Below are 21,542 nucleotides of genomic sequence, written 5' to 3' on the forward strand. Positions count from 1 at the left end.
GACAAGGAGCTAACATATCACCGCAGGGGAGGTCACGACAATGCGTGGGGTGGCCATGGGCTCCTGGGCCTGCTCTCTCTGAGCAGCCTCCTGTCTCTTGTGTCCACAGGAGAATTCTTTTGGCTGGAGCCGAAGAACGCATTTGAGAATTTCCAAGAACCTGACATTGGCCTTGTGGCTCTGGCTTTCCTCCAGGGCTCCTTTGCCTATGGAGGTTGGAACTTTCTTAATTATGTGACTGAGGAACTTGTGGATCCTTACAAGTGAGTCAAATGAATCTAGCTCTTTTCTTCAACCTTAGGCCACATAGTATCCACCGCTGGAGAAAGGAAACCTAGACTCACTTCTTGCCCTATCCAGGACAAGTCCTGGTCCGCCATAAATCGACCGTTGATGTCCCAGGAATTTGAACCATTTACCATCCACCTCGTTAAGAGAAGCGTAGGATCCTATGACCGTCCCGGAAAAATCAAAGCTGTTCAGGATGATGTGACTGCTGTAGAGAAGGCACTGCCTTGGGAAGTCTCGGCATTTTATCTGTTTGGGGCCAGGCCCAGCCGTATATCTTAAGACAGCAGGAAGGGTGCATGGTCCAGATCTGAGTCAGGAGATGATAAGCAAGTGAAACTTATCTCTAGGACTAAACTGTTCCATTTCCTCTCAATTATCCTGCCCCACCTGAGTGAAAACCCACCTCCATGATAGAGGAACAGCCTGCAAGTCTAGGCTCATCAAGTTTCCAGCAGAACATGTCCCTGGTACATGCTTCCCTCTGACCTCTTCTCCCTCTGCAGGAACCTTCCTAGAGCCATCTTCATCTCCATCCCGCTGGTCACATTTGTGTACGTCTTTGCTAATGTCGCGTATGTCACTGCAATGTCCCCCCAAGAGCTGCTGGCCTCAAATGCAGTCGCTGTGGTAAGAAATTGCCCAGGGTCCCCGATCCAGAATGCCAATGTGGGTTTGCCTGTTTAGCCCACTGGCTTTTCCCTGATGCAGGGTCTCATGGAATGGGAAGCCATCCCACCTCCTCGGGCTGAAATCCACATGCGTCCTCTGTGGGGTATCTTCCAAGTGCCTAGGAGCACAAGACAGTGAACTTGTACCTGTCTTGGAACTAACTATGGCTGCCTGAGAAGTTGCCGCAGAGTCTATATGGCCTTTGGTATTGAAGTATCTAATGTTTTATAAAACAAGTTCACGGTCTTGTGTAAGCTTGCAGATTACGTAAGACAGACTGGTCCTCACAGAGATGTGTGCTGAACAAGACACACTGATTCTCTCTGTTCTTTTCTTTCTCTGGCAGTCGTGCAAACTCAGGCAAACTGATTGCTCTCATTAGGGAAAATTGGGCGTTAGAGAGCCAAGAATGTGACTGTAGTGAAGTACAAAACCCAGTGTTCCATCCACACACACAGACACCATACACACCTACGTGTGCACATGCACACACATAGATACATATATACTAAACAGGCACACATAAACACCATACACACCCATACATGCACATGCACACACAGATGCACCCACACATGCATATGAATACATATAGATACATACACACAAATACACATAGACACACACGCGCGCACGCACACACACACACACACACGTGCCAGTAAATACTTCAGAAGTCATAGTGGCTTATGCCCTTTGGACAAAGAGATCACAAAGCACCTGCTACCTGAGGGAGGCCCAGGAGCTGTGCTGAACCTCCACCTACCTTCAGACCAAACTCTGTTATGACCTGTCTCGTCTTTGAAAATAAATATACCCTGCCATGTCCTGTGGCCACCTCTTCCTAAAGCCAGCAGCCTCCAGACACAGCAAGACATCTATTCTAGATCTCACCCAGGCTCGTGCTATAAGCATGACTCAGAAACTCTAGAAAGGGCTCGTCCCTAAACTATAAATACACATGTATATGCATGTGAAGTCTCAAAAGAAAAAGAAAAACTGCTAGTCCTTATTTTCTTACCATCATAATTCGCTTCTGTGAATTTAGAAAGTCCGACTAGGGTTTGTTTCTAGTTTATAAATGTGAAAGTAAAACCTAAAAGTAACAAACCCAGGCCTGAGCCAGTAGCTCAGCAGCAGAGCACCTGCCTCAGGCCAGCAAGACCCTGGGCACCACTTAGAAAATAAATAAGTAAAGCCTCGTTGAAGGAGAGAGCAGGAACTGAACCTGACTGTCACTGTGAATCTCCCTGTGTGGAGACATCTGCAGTGCAGACAGGGTGAACTTACAGCGCCTGGCTTCCACTCTGTTTCCCCCAGTGTACAGTCTGAAGTAAGCTATTGGTCACCGAGTGCCTTGGTTTCCTCATTCAGAAACAAGGACAAGTGTTAGCCGCCACCATGCTCTGCCCCCTCAGCTAGTTAACCCACAGCATGTGCGTTTGATGTGGAGCTGTCTCTGTGGCCTGGCAGTGTGGGCCTGGGCTCTCATGATCAGCCAGAGAGAGTCGGCAGGGTAGATGGAAGACAGGCACTCCGGAAGTGAAGAACAGGCTGGAATGGCGCTTTTGCCTCTTTGTCTCCACTCGTGTCTTGTCTTCTCTCCCAGACTTTTGGAGAGAAGCTCCTGGGGGTCATGGCCTGGATCATGCCCATTTCCGTCGCTCTGTCCACCTTCGGTGGAGTCAACGGTTCCCTCTTCACCTCCTCCCGGTGAGTGCTTGCCACAACCCTTTTCTGTCCACACTGCTGTGTGTTCGGTGGACTTGTCTGTCAGCAGGGCTCTGTGCAACCTCCTAAGTGGTGGCTTTGTGGGAGTATGCATGCCAGTGTGGGTGCTAAGGGGGTCTTGCTGCTTTGGGGGTGACCTAAGATATGGGGTATGCAAGGAAGCCACCTTGCTTTGGAAGACGCAGGGCTTTGGTTGTCAGCAGGATGGTATCTTAGCTACATTCCTAGAGTCCCCTCTCCCCCTTGTCTGGACATGGGCCACTACTAACCAGAAAGAAACTGTGCTTTGAAAGAAACCAAGAAGGAGTCTTGTGCCTGAAACCTCTAGGTCTAGCCTCTCATAAGTGTCTGAAGCCAGACTCCACCTGGGAGAGCGTCCTGAGGAGGCAGGACTGTGGGAGGCCACTAGGCTTGCGTAGGGAGGGATAGGACGGAAACTTTTGTCAGCACCAGATCCAGTAGCCACAACCCCAACCCAGAATTCTTTGGGAAACCAGAAACATGAGTGGGCCCCGGAGCCTCATCCCATCTACCCAGGGATCTGGCCCCTCCTTTATACCCCTTCCTGCCATCTATAGAATGGACCTCTGGGTGCACAGGTGTGGAAGGGTTACCATTTGTGTGACCCATAGGGTTTCTGTGCCCTAGAAGCCAGGTCCTAGTCACAAGACGAGTCTGGACTCGGCTGTTTTCCATACCACCAGACACATCACAGAGAAATTCCGGTGAGATGACAGAGTGTGCCATTGTTCCCAGGATCCAGAGCAGTCAGGCTGGGGTGTGGGTATCACCTGAGATGAGGAGAACACACACTCACCCGTAGCAACCTCGTGTGCCTGTTACAGAGGAGCCGTGGCCACCTGGAGGCCCTAACAGAGGTCGAGCAATGGAAGAGCCCTGAGCCATGGGACTCCCTGAGATCTGTTGGAGGAGCGTGGCTGGTTACAGTCGCTTTAGTCTGGGGTTTGTCCCTCAGGCAGGCCACACAGTGGTCTGTGTGCATACCGCATAGTCATGTGTGCACGCCGCATAGTCTTGTGTGCATGCAGGAGATGCCAGAGGTGTGGCCACCCCTCCCAAGCCACCTCAGCTCTCTGACTACTCTTCTACCTTTCCTTTCTTTCCTTTTTTTTTTTTTTTTTTTTGTCCCCAAGTTTGAATCGGATGGTCCTTGCTGAGCAAGCTGTGACAGCGCCATCATATTCCCCATTGTCCCCTACTTGGGATTGTTTCTTGTGACATGGGGCTGTTGGACCTGGACAGTTAGTTATACTTGGTCCTGGCTGTATGTGGAGAGTATGCATGAGGACCTGGCTATGTGCACGCTGAAGTCCACAGAGCCCCAGGCTCAGTGCATGAGGCTGTGCTGGCTGGAAAGGACCTGAACATGGGAGAAGCGAGGGATGCATGTGTCTGCATGAAATTAGGGACATCGGCCTGAGCAGCTCACGGTGACAACTGCTTATGGGTACTTGGAGTCACAGCCAGCTCCTGCACTTCTAGCTGTTTCTGTAACCACATTCTACCCTATATATGAAGCACTCTTAGGCCAGGTATGGGAGCATACGCCTCCCATCTCAGCCCTCAGAAGGCTAGACCAAGAAGGCTGAGACTTCCAGGCCAGCCTGGGCTACAAATAGCAAATCCCTGTGTTCTGTCACACTGCCACCTTCCTGTCATCCATTAGGTGGCTAAGCAAGTAAAGGCACTGCCACGCCTGGTCATCTGAGCTTGACCGCAGGAACTCAACTCACATGGTGGGAGAAGGGAACGGGCTCACACGAGCTGTCTTTTGACCTCCATGAGCGTTGCACAGATAGTGAGCACACACAAACACATATGTAAATACACAAATGAAGTTAAACTTTTTCACACTAAAATGTAATAATTGCTGGCAGTTACAGAACAGTTTTGGTTGGTGGTGGATTTTGTTGTTGTATTGTTTGAAAGGGACATAAAGAGAAAAGAGGTTAGGGGCTGCTTTAAATGTTACCCTGAGTCTGGGTTTCTCCCTGTCTTCCCCTCTATCTCCTTCTCTCCTATGGGTATATACTACCCTGTTCTTTAGACTTTGAAAAATCACTTTTTAATGTGTGTGGATTTGCCTCCATGTAAGTCTATGAAGCACATGTGTACTTGGCACCCACAGAGTGGGAAGAAGGTATCAGATCTCCCTTAAAATGGAATTGCAAATGGTTGTGAGCCACCATGTGGTTGCTGGGAGTTGAACCCGGTTCCTCTGCAAGAGCACCAAGTGCACTTAACCACTGAGCCAGCCCTCCTGCCCTCTCCCTATCTGTGAGACAGGGTCTTATATACTGGCCTCAGATGGGAAATCCTCTCCCTCGGGCTTTGTGTACGGGGTTCACAGGCATGTGCCACCACACCCAGCTTAGGCTCCCAGGGTTATAGTCTGCATTTTTGTTTGATGTTGTATTGTGAGCATGTTCTCACATAATGACTTTCTTCAGAAACATGATTTTGAGGGCTGGAGAGATGGCCCAGATTCAACTCCCAGCACCCACACGTCGGCTCAACCATCTGTAACGATCTGATACTTCTGCCCTTCACCAGCACTGCTCGAACACGCTGCACAGACATACATTCATACAAACACCCGTGCACACGAAATAAAAAGCGTAAAAAAAAAAATGACTTTTTAAATCTTCACCATTGTTCGTCTTATAGATATATCCTAATTTCTTTAACCAACGTCATAATTTTAAGCATTCAAGAACACTTGCGGTTCTACTTCCTGCCAGAACCTTTGTGCGTGTATAACTTCCAGCACCTCTCTATTGGGTTGTTTTTAAGGCTTCTTGGGGATAGAATGAGTGTTTCTAGGGGGTATACATTTTGGGTGCAGTGTATATATGGTAAAAAGCACAAATTTCAAGTGTGATTGAGAAGTTGTGACAGTTATGGGCCCCCAAGAGGCTACCACCCAGAACTTTCAAGTGTCTCTCAAAGGTTGACGCCTGTGTTTTTCCAGCCCATGACCCCATGCTTCTCACAGAAGCAGCTAGTCTCTGGATACGATAAGAATGCTGCTACAGCGCTGCACAGGTGGCTCAGAGCTGTGTGCCAGGGAATCAATAACCCTTAAGGACAAGAAGTTTCTTACGAAAAGGAGAAACGCAGCCAGGCAGTGGGATGGACCATAACTCTGGCATTAAGGAAGCAGAGGTGGGGGGGGGGGGGAAGCTGGAAATCAGGGCCCTTGGCTATGAAGTTCAGGGCCACATGGGGCTACATGGAAATGTGTCTCAAAGAACCGAAAACAAAAAAACAAAAAAACAAAACAAACAAAAAACAAAAAACAAAAAAAAAAAAAAAACGAAGGACAGAGCCTCTGTTTCCATAGTTTTGTAGACACTGGGAGTGGTGCAAAGTAACTCAACAGGGCCCCGAGCCAGTTTCATCCCCACGCTCCCAGACCTGTGCACCTATCCATTGGCTGCCCCTGGTTTGCCTGTGCCTGCATTTGTGAACATAGGGCCGGAAAGTGTGCACACAAAGGCGGCAAGTTCCTAGCCGGTGGAGGGAGGCTGCTGTGTGGACCAAAGGAGGGCACAGTGAGGGAACCTCGGCTTAGTGGTTCCCAGGCTACCCCAGGCTAACCCGCTTTTCTCCCTGCCAGGCTGTTCTTCGCTGGAGCCAGAGAAGGCCACCTTCCCAGTGTGTTGGCCATGATCCATGTGAAGCGCTGCACCCCAATCCCAGCACTGCTCTTCACAGTAAGCCCCCCACCCACTCACTCTGCCCCCACTGCTGCCAGCCTTTCAAAGATCCTGCCTTCCGTGTGTGCCTAGTCTGGGTTGGGAGTCACGCTATCTGCACATACGTACCTGCCACCCTTCTGATCCAGTTCTGCATTTCCTTAGACTCTGGCTAAGTTAGCACATGTGGCCACAGGGATATAATTAGGAAAGATCCTAAGTCTAAAACACCTACAACTCTCAGGCTGACTCATTTTTCTCCTCCTATCCTGTTGGCTCAGACTGAAAAGGCTTGGGTTGCCAAAGTCTCACAAAATCGTGTCTCTACCCCAGGCTGACTGGCACCTGCTACCACAGGGCTCAGCTCTGAGCCTCTGCCGGTCACTTCACAGCTCACCCTTCCCCAACCCCACCAACTTCCTGCCCAGGTTACTCTGTCAGTCTCTTGGGAAACGTCATCAAAATAATTCTAGTTCAGGGCACACCGACGGGGGAAGATTCATAAATTGAAGATGGAGAAGAGGCAGCTTTGAACAGGGCGGGCGGGGAAATGAGGTCTTAAAAAAAGCAGAAATTTTTAGAACAGCGGTTCTCAACCTGTGGGTCGTGACTCCTACAGGGGTGGCATATCATATATCCTAAATATCAGATATCTGGATTGCTATTCGTAACAGCAGCAAATTACAGCTATGAAGTGGCAACAAATGATTTTTAATTCAGTGTTTTGCCTGCATGCATGCCAGTGTGAGAATGTCAGGGCCACTGGGACTGGAGTTACAGACAGTTGTGAGCTGCCATGTAGGTGCTGGGAATTGAACTCCCGTCCTCTAGAAGAGCAGTCTTAACTGCTGAGCCATACAGCCTACAACAAAATAATTTTATGGTTGAAGATCACCACAGCCTGAGAAACTGTATTAAAAATTACTGACTTAGAGAGTTAAAAGAAGGCACAAAGACTTGTCCTCGTTAATTTTTTTTAATTAGTTTTATTTTCTTTCTGAATCTTGAATAAAACATTACAAATTACGTTGAACCAGACGTGGTGGCACTCACCTTTGATCCCAACTCTCAGGAGGCAGAGGCAGACAGATCTCTGAGTTTGAAGCCACCTACTTAGCAAGTCCTAGGACAGTCGTGGCTAAGTAGAGCGACCCTGCCTAAATCACTTTGATCCCCGAGAGGCAATCAGAAGTCAAGGTGACAGCTCACTGGGAGAATTCCAGAGTGTTCAGGTGCAGCAAGAAGGTCATCTTGATTAGGTAGTTGCAGAAGCAATGGAAGGAGATAGTATTTTCCATGAGTCACCGGCTTTTCTCTGCTCGGAGTTGCGATACTAATGCTGTAAGGCAAACACAGGGAGAATCTGACCTGATCACCGTCAGATCTCATGGGAGAACTAAACCTTGACTTCATTGGCCTCCAAAGACTATTGGAGTGGAAGGCCATAGTTCATCCCGAGAGAGCCGCAGAGATGATTTTGAAGTTGCAAAGTGACTCCCATTGAGAAAACCTCATAGCGATGTTACGGGCTTAAATGAGTTTGTACTTGTAGAATGTTAAGGAAACAACCTTGCCTATGTTAGTGTTTAACTGTTTTTTTATATTTTATTTCTTTATGTATGTGAGTACACTGTCACTGTCTTCAGACACACCAGAAGAGGGCATCAGATCCCATTACAGATGGTTGTGAGCCACTATGTGGTTGCTGGGAATTGAACTCAGGACTTTGGCAAGAGCAATTAGTGCTCTTAATCACTGAGACATCTCTCCAGCCCTAGGAATTTTTTTAAAGAAAAAATAAAGTCGATCATAATAATGAGTCCTTACTTATTGTTAACTGACCCTAAGGGGTCGAAAGGATGAAAAGAAATAAATTAGTTTGAACCATAATCAAAAGTTAAATATGCTGGTATGAGGGATGCCCAGAGCCAGCTCATACCAGCATGGCCAACCCAGGGATCCAACCACTCTGAGTGGTTACTCCCACGCCATAACATTGGTTACATACCCACGTTTTATCCTGTAATAAGAAAGCGGTTCTTAGCCCCAACGTGGTGACACAGACCTTTCATCCCTGCACCCAGAGGCAGCTGGATCTCTGTGAATTTGAGGCCAGCTTGGTTTACATAGCAAGTTCCAGGACAGCAAGAGCTACAAAGAGAGACCTAGTCTTCAAAAAGTCAGAAGGAAGTTCCTGGCAGTAAAGGTATAATCCATCCCAGGCTACTCTGGGTGGTTGAGAGTCCTCCTCTTCAGATGTCCACTGCGAAATAGCACACCTGGCCTAGGGAGGAAGAATAGCCCCTAACCTGTGAATATCTCCAGTCTCCAAATACCTTCCTTCTTCACCTTACCAGTGCCTCTCCACCCTGCTGATGCTGGTCACCAGTGACATGTACACTCTCATCAACTACGTGGGCTTCATCAACTACCTCTTCTATGGGGTTACAGTTGCAGGACAGATAGTCCTTCGCTGGAAGAAGCCTGACATCCCCCGCCCCATCAAGGTAAGAGGATATGCCTTGGCCTTTCTCTACCGAATCTAGCTGTGGTACAGACTAAGCCACCATGGCTCTTGGCCATATGTGTGGGGACAATGATTTCCTTTCTTCGCTCCTAAATCATACACTATAGGTGGCTTTCAGGATTCTCTTATCTGCCCTGTTCCTTCCAAAATCTCCGTTCACTATACTATCCTTTTGTCTGCTCGTAGAAATTCTAGCCACCGGCCAGATGGGTGTCAAGTACCTACTCCATTCGTAGAGCATAAGAATCTTCCTGCCAGGGTGGTGGGTTGGAAACCCACGTTGGGCACCAATGTATAATTGTAAATATTTAATCTAAATCAGGGGCTTAACCCGCCTTTGATCATTCAGTTCCCAGATAAAAGACACAAAACTTATATTTGTGATAAACCTTTAATGCACTAGAGCTGGGCAGGCATCTACCCTCTAACCTATGAGTGTCTACTTCCCTATAAATAACCCCAAGTTATAACTTGCCATGTTCCATCTGGGCCGCTCCTAACTCCAGATGGCCAGCCCTTATGGCTATGTATTCATGATTCAACTACCCTGTGGCATCTTCTTCTCTCTTCACCCTCCTGGTTCTGCCTCAGACCCAAGCCCAGGAACCTAAGCCACGCCTACCTCTCTTCTGCCCAGTTATAGGCTGTAGGCATCTTTATTCAACCAATAGTTTTAAATTAAGGAAGAAGGTTACATATTATCACTTGATGTGTGTGAAAACTTCCTTGTCCCTGGGGGCAACCAGACCTCAGGGGGCCAGTATTTATTTGTAATTACAGTGCACAGCAACAGACCAAACCTCAACATCTTTCTTGAAGCTTTGCAGCCCATGCCTACAGTTCTTGCTTTCCAAAGTCCCCAAGACTAAACACAGGTTTAGTGAACAAACAAACAAAAAACTGACATTGTTGGTTTTTTGATTGCTCAGAACAAGATATACTAGAGAGATGAGTTCTCTTAAAACTGGATAGAGCCTGGGGCTATTTTAAGATCCTATTCTAGAAACAGACATGATACTTCTAGATTCTTCCCACTGAGAAAGAAGGACTCTCCGGTCTCTCAGTCCCCCCTGATATTATTACTGTCCCTTTCTTCCACTCCTAAAACACCTCCTAGAGGGAAGGAGAGCTAAATAACCTCATCTTCTGAGGGAGGAAGGGAGGTAAGTAGCTGAAGCAGCTAAGGTACCCAATACATGTGGTCAGCAAGAAGTCCTAGCCCAGGCCCTAGTCTGCCTTATTCCCTATTGACTTTCCTGGTCTCTTGGGACTAAGCAATTTTCTCCAATTGCTTGGGAGAAATAAATTGATGCTAATCCTAACGTGGGTGCTGAGCATTGTCATGTTATATTCAGATGAGGCCTAGCCCTGGCATGTGTGTGGAGACAGAAGTCCAGACAGATCCAGGTTATTTCTTCCCTTCCTCTCCTCCTCCCAAGGAGCCCTGCAAGTGTGCTCTAATTTCCTAAGCAGATTCTCAGCCCCTGGCCTTCTATGCTGCCATAGACACTTCCATGAATCATGAGGCCTTATCTGACCTCACCTAGGAAGGGCATGAATAATAAAGATCCTTACTTCTCTGTCTCACTGCCCAATTTCACCAACATCTGCTGATACAGCACCTAGAGGGGCCTGAAGTGTGGGACACAGAGCTGGATGCAGCTCAGCCATTCCTCTCAAGGATGAGGGTGAGGAAGAGAGTGCTGATGGATGCTCAGAGCCACAAAACTCACAGCACTTCTGTGCTCCACAGGTCAGCCTGCTGTTTCCCATCATCTACTTGCTGTTCTGGGCCTTCCTGCTGATTTTCAGCCTGTGGTCAGAGCCGGTAGTGTGTGGCATCGGCCTGGCCATTATGCTGACAGGCGTTCCCGTCTACTTCCTGGGTGTCTACTGGCAACACAAACCTAAGTGTATCAATGACTTCATCAGTAAGTGGTGACAAGAAAGAGGTTCTCTTGGGAAGGCACATAGCAGTCTGATGGGGGAGCCAAACCAGAATCAGGAAGCCAAGGTTCCCCTTTACTTGAGTCCACAGGGCTCACAATTCAGGACCAGATGTCTTCCAAAGACCTCTAGGGAGATGAGAGCAGCTGGCCTCCCCACGCAGACCTTAGACAACCTATCAGTTCGCCATCAGGAACCCCTGTAGATTAGCTGGAGAGCAGGATAGACCCTGGAAATGGGGGCAGACAGGCAGTGAGCACAGAGGAAGTGCAAAGCCGGAGCCTGGGTGAATACGAGGCAGCCCTCAGAAGATACAGAATATAGACGACTGGTCTCCAAAGCCATTTGCTATTTTGAGGTAAAAACTGAGAAGGAAGCAGGGCCTGGATGGGTGGGGCTGGCAGCGTGTTACCATGACCCAGCTTCTATATTGTTTTCTTCCACAGAGTCCCTAACCCTAGTGAGTCAGAAGATGTGTGTGGTCGTATATCCCCAGGAGGGGAACTCGGGGGCCGAGGAAACAGTTGATGATGTAGAGGAACAGCACAAGCCCATCTTCCAGCCTACTCCTGCCAAGGACCCAGACTCTGAGGAGCAGCCCTAAAGACTACCAGCCTTTAACTGGCCACTCCCCACTTCGTCCTTTCTACCCTATATCCCTGCCTAGGTCCCCCCAACACACACACACACACACACACACATACACACACACTGTCAGGTAAGGGCAAGACCTGGGTGTCGACAGTGAGACATTCTAAACAAAGACCTTTGTACCCAAAGACCCCGTTTCCAGCACCAAGGCCCACGGTCAAGGTCAGTGCACCAGGACCTGCACACACCCTAAGGTTTAAGGAGATTGGAGGTGCCATTGCTACAGGGCCCTTCCTCCTGGGCCTCTTTCTTAGGTGCCTCTAAGAAACCTGGATTCACTACTGTTTCTTCTCCCTAACCCCAAGCCCAAGCAAAACATCCATTGCAAACAGTGAGTTAGCTGGGGACGACAACTCAAATTGTCACCGTTAACAGTCAGCTGGCGAGACTCAGGTGTGGCTTCATTCACCAGGGAACCAAAAGGTGGAAGGGTCATTTGCCTTCTTCTTTACTCTGTACTACCAACGGCTCCACTGCCCAGCCTCCACCGATACCCAGAAAGTTCTCTTTCAGGATGCCTCCTCCCCACTGAGCTAAGGACCAAGAAGGACTGCCCCAACCCCAGCTCTAAGTCAGGCTTGTGGAATATATAGGCTCAGACTGCAGAAGCCAAGCCCCTGCCTCCTGTCCTCTCGTGGTGCCAAAGCTCCCTGAAGCCAGAAAGACTTCTTAAATTCAGTCTAACAGACATATCTCTCTTAAAGCAAAGCGACTGGGCTCCTCCCTGCCCCCTGTGTGAGAGAGCAATACCCCTCTTATCCCAGCAGCTCTCCCCACCACAGCTCTGCCTGACACCCTCACCTCTTTCTTCCCCTGTGCCTTGGCTCAAGGGCCAGGAATGAAGGATCCCCAAGTCCTTCAGGCCTGAAACAAGAGTCAAACTAGCCTCCAGTCATCTCCCATCCAAGAACATTCTCCCTGTTTCTAACCTTCAGGGCAGGCCTGGTGTTAAATCCCTCCCTGGAAGGAAGGGTGCTTTCCCCCTTCCCAAAGTTGCTCATCTCTCACCCTGGGGAGACCATATTGCTGGGGGTGGAGAGAATGTTTTCTGAAGGCCAGTTTCTCTTCCCTCAAACCATCCCACCACCACTCCGCCACCCCGTTTGGGACAAGAGGACAGAAGGGCACTCAATTTGGAGAACTCAGAACAGCCCCTTCCAGGAGAGCTACTGGCCCGTGCTCTACAGGAAAGTGACAGTGGGTGCCTTCTCCTGGCAGCCTCCACACCTGCTGTGCTTAGGACAGTATCCTTTGATCACAAAGCAGAACCCTAAGCCTGGTCCATCTACTCAAACTGGAACACCCAGGGGCTTTTTCCTGGCCCCTGCAGCCAGGTGTCCCAACTTCCCACCTAGCTCATGCTACCCCTAACTGGTGAGAGGCTGGGTTTGGGCTGAATTATGGCCTTCAGAAGACAGTCCAAGCAGGCTGTGGGGCCTCTGGGGGACCAGGGACCAGTCCTCTACCCCTTTCCTCTCATTCCTTCAGTCTGTACCTGCCCCCACCTTGAATTATTGTCTCTCTCGTTTTGTTTTTTAAAGTGGATGCCTTACTTTTTGGATAACTATTTTTGAAGCTGGTATTTCTATTTCTGTTGGATTTTTTAATGTCTGGTGGTTTGGGGACAGAGCTAGAACCTTAATAATCTGTCGCTGAGTTCATTTAGGTTTTAAATTGTATTGGTTTGTTTTATGGAGTATTTTCTTTTCGTGTAATAAAATTTTAAATGCAAATGAAGCAATGGAGTTAATTATAATCAGATAACGTCTGAACCGGGCTTTTCCATTTAGTCCAGACTCCTTCCAGGCCTACGTTCCTAAAAGTCTTGATGGTCACACCTCCCAGCTGGCCTAGGGATATGGAGCCTGAACTTTCTAACAACGACCTCTTGTTCCCTGCTGTTGAACTCTGAAAGATTACCGAGTTCCCTCTCTGTGTGCCATCCAGAGATCCTGCAACATAGTTAGCAGAGCTCATCATTCTCCAGCGGTGAGATGTGGGGCAGGGATCAGCACCAGGAAGGCAAAGATGAGGACGAGAATCCCAACCTCTGGCAAGAAAAGCTTTGTGCACTGTGGAGAAAGTCCAAGGAGCCGGTTCCACCCAGCTATGCAGAGGCAGCAGAGAGGATAATGGTGGGAAGAGAATAAAGATGACTAGGACTGAAAGAAGGAGGAACTGAGGGGTGTGTGTGTGTGTGTGTGTGTTCTCGAGCATGCAAACAGACACCACAGCACTTTCGTAGAGGTCAGAAAACAACTTGCAAGAGTTGGTTCTCTCTTTCCATCGTGTGGGTCTCGGGGACAGAATTTGGGTTAAGGTTGGCAACAAGTGCTATTTTGCTCGTCCCTAGAAACAAAAACTTTTTTTCTGGATTAGTTATAAGAAACAAACACATTGGCTGGTCATGGTGGCAGATGCCTTTCATCACAGCACGCAGGAGGCAGAGACCAATAGATCTTTGTGAGCTCTAGGCCAGCCTGGTTCACCTAGCAAGTTCCAGGACAGCCAGGGGACCTCGTGGTCTTTTGGAAAGTGGATGAGACTTACTTCTGCTCCTCCTTTCTGGGCCGTCCAGGAGCCTCTCCTGGGGCACTGTCATTGCGGGACCAGCACTGGTGACAGACCTGCGGACCTGTATGAAAGAGGTGGGTGGACAGCAAGACACTACCCTCCACTAGGGACACTGAGGCTCAGGCTCTTCTCTGCTCCACGTCCCGACCTGGCATTAATGCTCATGTTTGTGGCAGTCCTTACTCCAGACAGGCTGGAAGCTTGTCATCCTCAGAGTCACTGTGCCCAGATGGCAGACTCTGAGCAGAGGGCAGCCAGCCACAGAGCGACTGTGTACCCTCAGACAAGTCATGTCACCTCTTTAACCTTTTTGGGTGACTACTTGGGTAGGATTGGACTTTATCTCAGTTTCTCCATCTTCTAACCCTCGGTTATCCCAAAAGCAGAGGGTAACACTCCTCTCAAGGATGGCTGCCCTGAAAACCTCACATCACCTTTTTAAACCCCCATTTCCTCTCTCTGGCCTCACCAAGTCTCCCCATTCTGGTGCAAGCGGGCCTCTCAATTCCCTCTTAAGTAATGGAGACTCTTGTCCCAGGATTCCCTCTCCCCATATAAGGTAGCACCTGCTGATCTTTCAGCCCGCTCAGAGGGCAGCTGTGGGTCTCTTTCTGACCAGCATGCACTGCTTCCTGGTCTGAACCTCTTCCCTGCCTTGGTCCTGGCAGTGACTGCAATGGTAGGAATTTTAGATCTCTTGGATTCGGACAATATTTCTTCTTTAGACACTTTGAGAAGCTTTTAGAAGTCACTAAGTCATGGATGCTTATGTGTTTATTTGTGGCCTACGCTTTTATTCTGTGTATGTGCACGATGTGAGGAGGCCAGAGGTCTTTTTTATTCTGTGAACATGCAAACATGTAAGAGGTCTTTTCCCACCTTTCATACCACCTTGGTCCTGGGGCTCAAACTCCAGTCAACAGACTCGGTGGTAAGTCATCTCACTAGCTCACAGTCACTCACTAATATACTCTCTCAGACAACAGGTCTTTCTTCTGAGTATGGCTTTACCATACTTTTCAGAAATAACAAGTTTATCACAGATTCCAAATAAACTTTGTCTCCTGTAGAGTATTTATATATTCGGTGTCACATGCCTTTAGCAAGCACACCTTTAGTCCAAGAACTCAGGAGGCAGGGTGCTAGAGATTGGTTTTAATACTTTGATTCAGTGGGGAATCTGTGTGTCCAAATGCTAAAGTCCTTGTCCTTTCTTGTCTTGTCTTTTTTTTTTTTTTTTTTTTTTTTGGACCAGTCAATAAAGATGCCAATGGCCAATGGCTGGGCACAGGGCAGGACCCTTAGAGCTGCCTGGACTAGGGCACAGAGAGGAACGGCGGAGAATCACTGTGACTTGGGGAAGAAAGATGGGATGCAGGAGCTGCAGGAGAGAAAGCTGATCAGCCATGTGAGAATTCATGGCCACTGACCACTTTCCTGATTGGGTCTTGGGGAACAGAGGAGGGTTTAGGAGTGCCCCACCTTTGCGGTAACCAAGTCATTTTAAAAAGTAAGCTAATGTGCAATAGAGATATGCACCACTACACACAGCTTATTTATTTGTTTTTTTAGAGAAAAAAAAAAAAGGTCCCACTCTGTAACTTAGACTGACTTCGAAATCATAGCAATCCTTCTGTCTCAACTTTTCATATACTGGATTTGTGAAACAGCATGTTCCTCTTAATTTTAATTCAGGAAATGTGGTCACTGTGCTGTGCTGAGTAGTTTTCTATCAACTTGACACAAGCTAACCTGAGAGAAAGGAACCTTAATTAATAAAATGTGTCCATAAGATGGGGCTCTAGACAAGCCTATAGGGCATTTTCTTAACTAGTGATTGGTGGAGGAGACCCCAGCCCATTGTGAGTTCTGCCAGCAGTGGCTGGCAATCCCGGACTCTATAAGAAAGCAGGCTGAGCAAGCAGTGTGGAGCAAGACAGTAAGCAGCATCCTTTCATGGCCTCTACTTCAGCTCCTGACTCCAGGTTCCAGCCCTGTTTGAGTTCCTGTCTTGGCTTCCTTCAATGAAAATCAGTGATGTACAATCATAAGCCAAATAAATCCTCTCCTCCTCAACTTGCTTTTAGTCATGGTGTTTTGTTGCGGTAAATATTAAAATAGGTTCTGTTGTTATTAGCTGAGGTCTCACTCTGCAGATACTGGGCACCCAGACGCTATTGCATGATCTGCAAGCCACCCCCTCCACTGAGTTCACTTCTCAGGCTGTTCACTCCATCTGCCCTAACTGCTTCTGTCCCTGGTAGTCCACAATAGCCCCAGCATGTTGTTTTTTGCTTTCACATGCTGTCCTCCACAGCCCAGTTAAGTCATGACTCAACAATCAATAACTTATCAAACAGGTTTATATGTTAAATTCTCAATCCACAATCCCTCTACATAATAAACTTACAACCAGTTGGTAAAGATATAAACTGCCCACCTAGATAAGATAAATTGACCCATAGAAGAGAAACCCTTAGAAATAATCATAAAAACCTTATCCATATAGAGATGCACCAAGAGAACCATCCACATCTACATCCATGTTGCCTCCTCCTGAATCTCCTCTTTTCTCCTCCTCCTCTCTCCTTACCAGTACTCTGTCCCTACCCACTCTCTACTGTCCAATCATGTACCACCTTGACATCAACCTACAGTGTTTCATCACAGCAATAGAAACCCTAATTAAGACAGGGGCCATTATTGAAAAGATTACAAATAAAAACCTCAGCCTATTCTCAAAGAGCAAAATGTAGCCCACCTGGTAAAATGCTTGCAAGCTTGAATGATGTCCTGGGCTCAGTCCCCAGCACCATAAAAAAGACAGACAGACAGACAGGAAGAGAGAAAGAGAAGGTGTGGTGGTTGAATCCTAGCATTTTAGAAGATGATCAAAGATTTAAAGTTCAGGCTAGAGAGATGGCTCAGCAGTTGAGAGCATTGACTGCTCTTCCAAAGGTCCTGAGTTCAATTCCCAGCAATCACATGGTGGCTCACAACCATCTGTAATGGGATCATATACCTTCTTATGATGTGTCTAAAGACAGTTACAGTGTGCTTATATACATAAAATAAATAAATATATCTTTTTAAAAAAAGAGCACCAACTGTTCTTCCAGAAGACATAAGTTCAATTATGCAACACTGCTCTTGCAGAAGACCAGAGTTCAGTTCCCATTGCTCATATCAAATGGCTCAGGATTGTCTGTAATTCCAGCTCCATGGGATCAACAAGAATACTTATGCTCATACACACACACACACACACACACACACACACACACACACACACAAAGAATAAACAAAACAAATCTTTTTAAAAGTTGCATCCCTTGGGGCTGTGGGTATGGTTTTGGTAGTTAAGAGCTCTGGCTGCTCTTCCAGAGGACCTGAGTTCAAATATCAGGACCCACATGGTGTCTCACAGCCAACTATAACTGTAGATTCAATGGGATTTGATACCCTCTTCTGGTGTGCAGATCTACATTGGGACAAAACACCCATATACATAAATAAATACATTTTGTCTAAAAAGCAGCATCCCAGGAAAAAGAAACCAGGAAAGAAAGAGGATGAGCAAGAGGAGGAAGAAGATGAGGAGGAGGAGGAAGAGGAGAAAAACAAGAGCCAGAGACCACGGCACTGATGAAGGTACCTACACCAAGCCTGACCATTGGAGTTTAGTCCCTGAAATCTACAGAGCAGAAGTGATAACTAACACAAAGCTGTCCTAATGTGGGACAGGAGAGACACCTCCATGGTGAAGAGCACCTGCTCTTGCCCAGAACCCAGGTTCAGTTCCTAGCATCCTCATAGTGGCTCAAACATCTCTAATTCAGTTCTAGGGAATCAGACCCCCTCATCTAACCTTCCTGGGTACCAGGCACACACATGTTACGCATACATACATGGCGGACAAGACACCTACACACATAAGATCAAATTTTAAAATCTAAAAGGTAAACAAGAGAGAAATCATACCTGGAATTGGAAAAACAGCCAGCTGCCCCAGGCGAGTGGAATATGGATCTGAAGAAGAATCTATAACTACTACAATTGACAGAATCCCTAACTACATCCTAAATATGTGTCTTTCTATACCTCATCCTCATCGGAAATGCCTCATTAAGACAGAGACCATTACAGAAAACCACAGCCAATTGATATGAGGAGTTGTAGGGCCTTCCTCAACTCTTAACTGATACATCTACAACATAATCCCTACACCTAAGATTCAGGAAACATCGTGGAAGAAGGAGGCAGAAAAGATTGTAAGAGCCAGAGAAACAAGTAGTATGCTGTGAGATTTTGACTCCTAGAAATGTTAGAGAGGCTATACTCATGAAGGCTCCCCACAATGGCTGCTGCCTTAGGGTTTTGTTGCTGTGATGAGATCATGACAAAGGCAAACATTTAGTTGGGGCTGGCTCACAGTTTCAGAGGTTCAGTCCATTATCATCATGGTGGGAAGCTTGGCACTAGTACTGGAGGAGCTGAGAATTCTACATCTTGATCTGTAGACAGCCAGGAGAAGACTCCAGTTCCACAGAGTGGAGCTTGGGCTTAGGAGACCTCAAAGTCCATCCCCATAGTGACACACTTCCTCCAACAAGGCCACTCCCTATGGTCAAGTATTGGAACACATGAATCTGTAGGGTGCAAATCTATTCAGACCACCACAATTGCCTAAACATGACCTGAACAAGGATGAACCCAACAGACATGTTAACATGGGAGGGGAAGCTCACAGAGCTTCAGCCCTAGACAAAGAACCATGGCATCTACGAAATGCTGAGCACTGGAGAGACAGTCAGTCTTCCTAGGATAAAGCACACTAACTGGTTTTTTTTCTTTTTATAGCAAATGGTTAGCCTGAAAATACAAGTAACATTATACAGACTAAGGAGGTTGTATGCATGTATTTAGGAATATATAGATCAACAATTAAGGAAAGAGAGGCCAGGGCTACACAGAGAAACCCTGCCTCAATATATATATATATATAATTAATAAATATGCAAAAAATTAAATCACAATTTATTTGTTGTTTTGTATTTGTTGTTTGGTTTGTTGTTGTTTTTTTAAGATTTACTCATTTTTTTATATGTGAATACACTGCCTTCAGACACACCAAAAAAGGGCATCAGATCCCATTAAAGATGGTTGTGAGCCACCATGTGGCTGCTGGGAATTGAACTCAGGTCCTCTGGAAGAGCAATCAGTGCTCTTAACCACTGAGCCACATCTCCAGCCCCTGGGTGAATTCCAAGGTGGTTTTCTCTCTATGTAGCTCTGCCTGAAACTTGCTATGTAAACTAGTCTGGCCTCAAATTCATGGTGATTCACCTGCTCTGCTTCTCCAGTGTTAGAATTAGAATCATGCACCATCACACCCGCATGGGTTTTCTGTTATTTAAAACCCAGATTTTTTAAATGCTTGTCAATGCAACCTCTGAGGCAACAGGAGTGTGTGCTTGCTCTAGGGAAAGGAATAACTTCAGTGGAGAGGTGGGGACAGGGGTGGGGAGATTTAGCCTACACTGAATCAGTTGCTTTACACACGCTATCGTTTTCAAAGTTTAAACAACCTCACGAGACAGCCAAGACAACTGCCATTTTACCGTTTTACCGGACAATTAAGTAGCTTGACCAGAATCAGGGAGCTGGTGACAGGAGTCTGGTTCCCTCTGTCTTCACAGTCATTCTTGGCTTCTGCCCTATGGGGAAGCCTCTGAGGCAGTCCTGGGGAGAAGCTTGTCACAAGCCACTGAGATAATATACACCCATTGTTTTAGTTAATGCAAACAGGTAGCAAGTGCCGGAGCAACAGGAAAACGGTCCCGCTGAGCAAGGGAAGGCTTCTTTCCCCTCCTGAGGAAGAACCCCCCCCCCCCCCCCCCCAGTCTTTAGGTGGCTTTGCCTTCCTACCTTGCTTCCTCTTTTCCCAACCCCTTCTCCTGCTTCGCTATCTACACCCTATCTACTTCCGCCTCCGTTACTAGGTAACGGTAAACGTCAGCCTGCAGGCAGCGCCCTCCCCGCTGGTCCAGGCACCTGCATCGCTCATTTCAGTGGGACACAGCTGCAGGCCTTCTCATTTCCTGCCCGCTTTATCTGTACACCTCCTGCGGGAATTCAGCGCTGCCCTTACCCAAGGCAGCTAGGCAGAAGAAGAATCCCTGAGTCATACAGCAACACCTACTGCAGCCCTCCATCCCCAGGACCATTTCAAACACAAGCCAGCAGCCCTTTCAGAAATTAATCAGACATCCATCCCCTGGTGCAGTTGTATCGTCAGCCTCTCCTCTTTATTTTCCGTGTCGATAAAACTAGGATAGAATACTGCTTTGCCTCCCCCTCCTTAGGTCACAGCATGAAAAGGTGCATGTTTCATCGACTGAAAAAAAGGCTTACTTTATCAGATGACCCAAGGTCCGCCCATTAACGTTATTCCACAGTCAAAGAGGGGACAGAATTTCTCTTTGAAACAGGTCCGGGCACCAGTCCTCCTAACCTTCCCACAGTACCGGCAGCCTGACTGAAAAGACCCAATTTTGACTATTCCTGCTTCCCTGAACAGAGCAGCTAGGGCTGGTATCAGAGTGGAGAAAGGCTGCCCCCTGCTGTCCACCTGATTCAAAACCAACGGGACCTGAAAGTATAGCATTTGGGAATCAATATTGCCACCTAGTGGCCAATAGCGTCGGGTCACCAAACTGAAATCTCTTCGCTTTGGTACCTATTTGGCAAGGAACCTAAAGACCAAAGAGCAGAAACGGCCCCACTATTTCTGGTGCTCTGTTTCTAGGATATGGCTGGCTCTCCCCCTGCTTTGCCAGGGCTTTTGGAGGAAGCATATTTTGGCCATACTTCAGGCTGTGCTCAGAGCAGGTGGGATGGAGGATTCACCAAGGGTACCTTCTCTGCTCTGACTTGTGGGCAAGTCACATTTACAGTTTTATTTTAGTGTTTAATGACATATGCATCCTATCGAAGTTTGCCTCTGTGAGCCCTCACAGTTACCCGGTCCTTGGAATATCCAGCTTAGAAAATGTTCTGATTCTGAGGACTGGAGAGATAGCTCATGGGTTCAGAGCACAATGGGTGCCTCACAACTGCCTGTAATTAGAGCTCCAGGAGATCTGATATCTCTGGCTTCCGTGGGTACCTGGAAGTGTGCACATGCCACACACACACACACACACACACACACACACACACTGTCTTTAGAATAATGAAAATAAGTTCATTTTTTAAAAATTAAATTCTGTCCCTCTCCCTAGAGCATCTGTTTGCAATCAAAGAGTCAGGAGGGTCACACCTTTCAACTCAGCTCCGTGAAGGCTCTAGCAGGAAGATGAGAGTTCAAGGCCAGCCTAGGCTAACAGAGAGAATCAACCTAAAAAAGAGAAAAAGAAGTAACACACTCCTCA

General features: G+C 47.4%; 1 protein-coding gene across 2 annotated transcripts in view; it reads left to right on the plus strand.

Moving 5' to 3' along the window:
* The window catches only part of SLC7A8 (solute carrier family 7 member 8), a 55,492-nt gene extending 42,226 nt beyond the window's left edge, over positions 1 to 13,266 (plus strand). The window contains exons 6-12 of one of the 2 annotated variants that reach the window (XM_080925893.1): positions 110 to 263; positions 795 to 918; positions 2,570 to 2,673; positions 6,332 to 6,428; positions 8,768 to 8,917; positions 10,691 to 10,868; positions 11,331 to 13,266. In XM_080925893.1, coding sequence (XP_080782019.1) covers positions 110 to 263; positions 795 to 918; positions 2,570 to 2,673; positions 6,332 to 6,428; positions 8,768 to 8,917; positions 10,691 to 10,868; positions 11,331 to 11,488 — 965 coding nt within the window. In that variant the 3' untranslated portion in view covers positions 11,489 to 13,266. Of the gene's footprint in view, positions 1 to 109; positions 264 to 794; positions 919 to 2,569; positions 2,674 to 6,331; positions 6,429 to 8,767; positions 8,918 to 10,690; positions 10,869 to 10,975; positions 11,046 to 11,330 lie in introns of those variants that run through there. The other variant, XM_080925894.1, reaches the window with a different exon arrangement.
* The last annotated feature ends 8,276 nt before the right edge of the window (positions 13,267 to 21,542 follow it).

Source organism: Micromys minutus, assembly GCF_963924665.1.
Source record: "Micromys minutus genome assembly, chromosome: 12".
Taxonomy (NCBI): domain Eukaryota; kingdom Metazoa; phylum Chordata; class Mammalia; order Rodentia; family Muridae; genus Micromys; species Micromys minutus.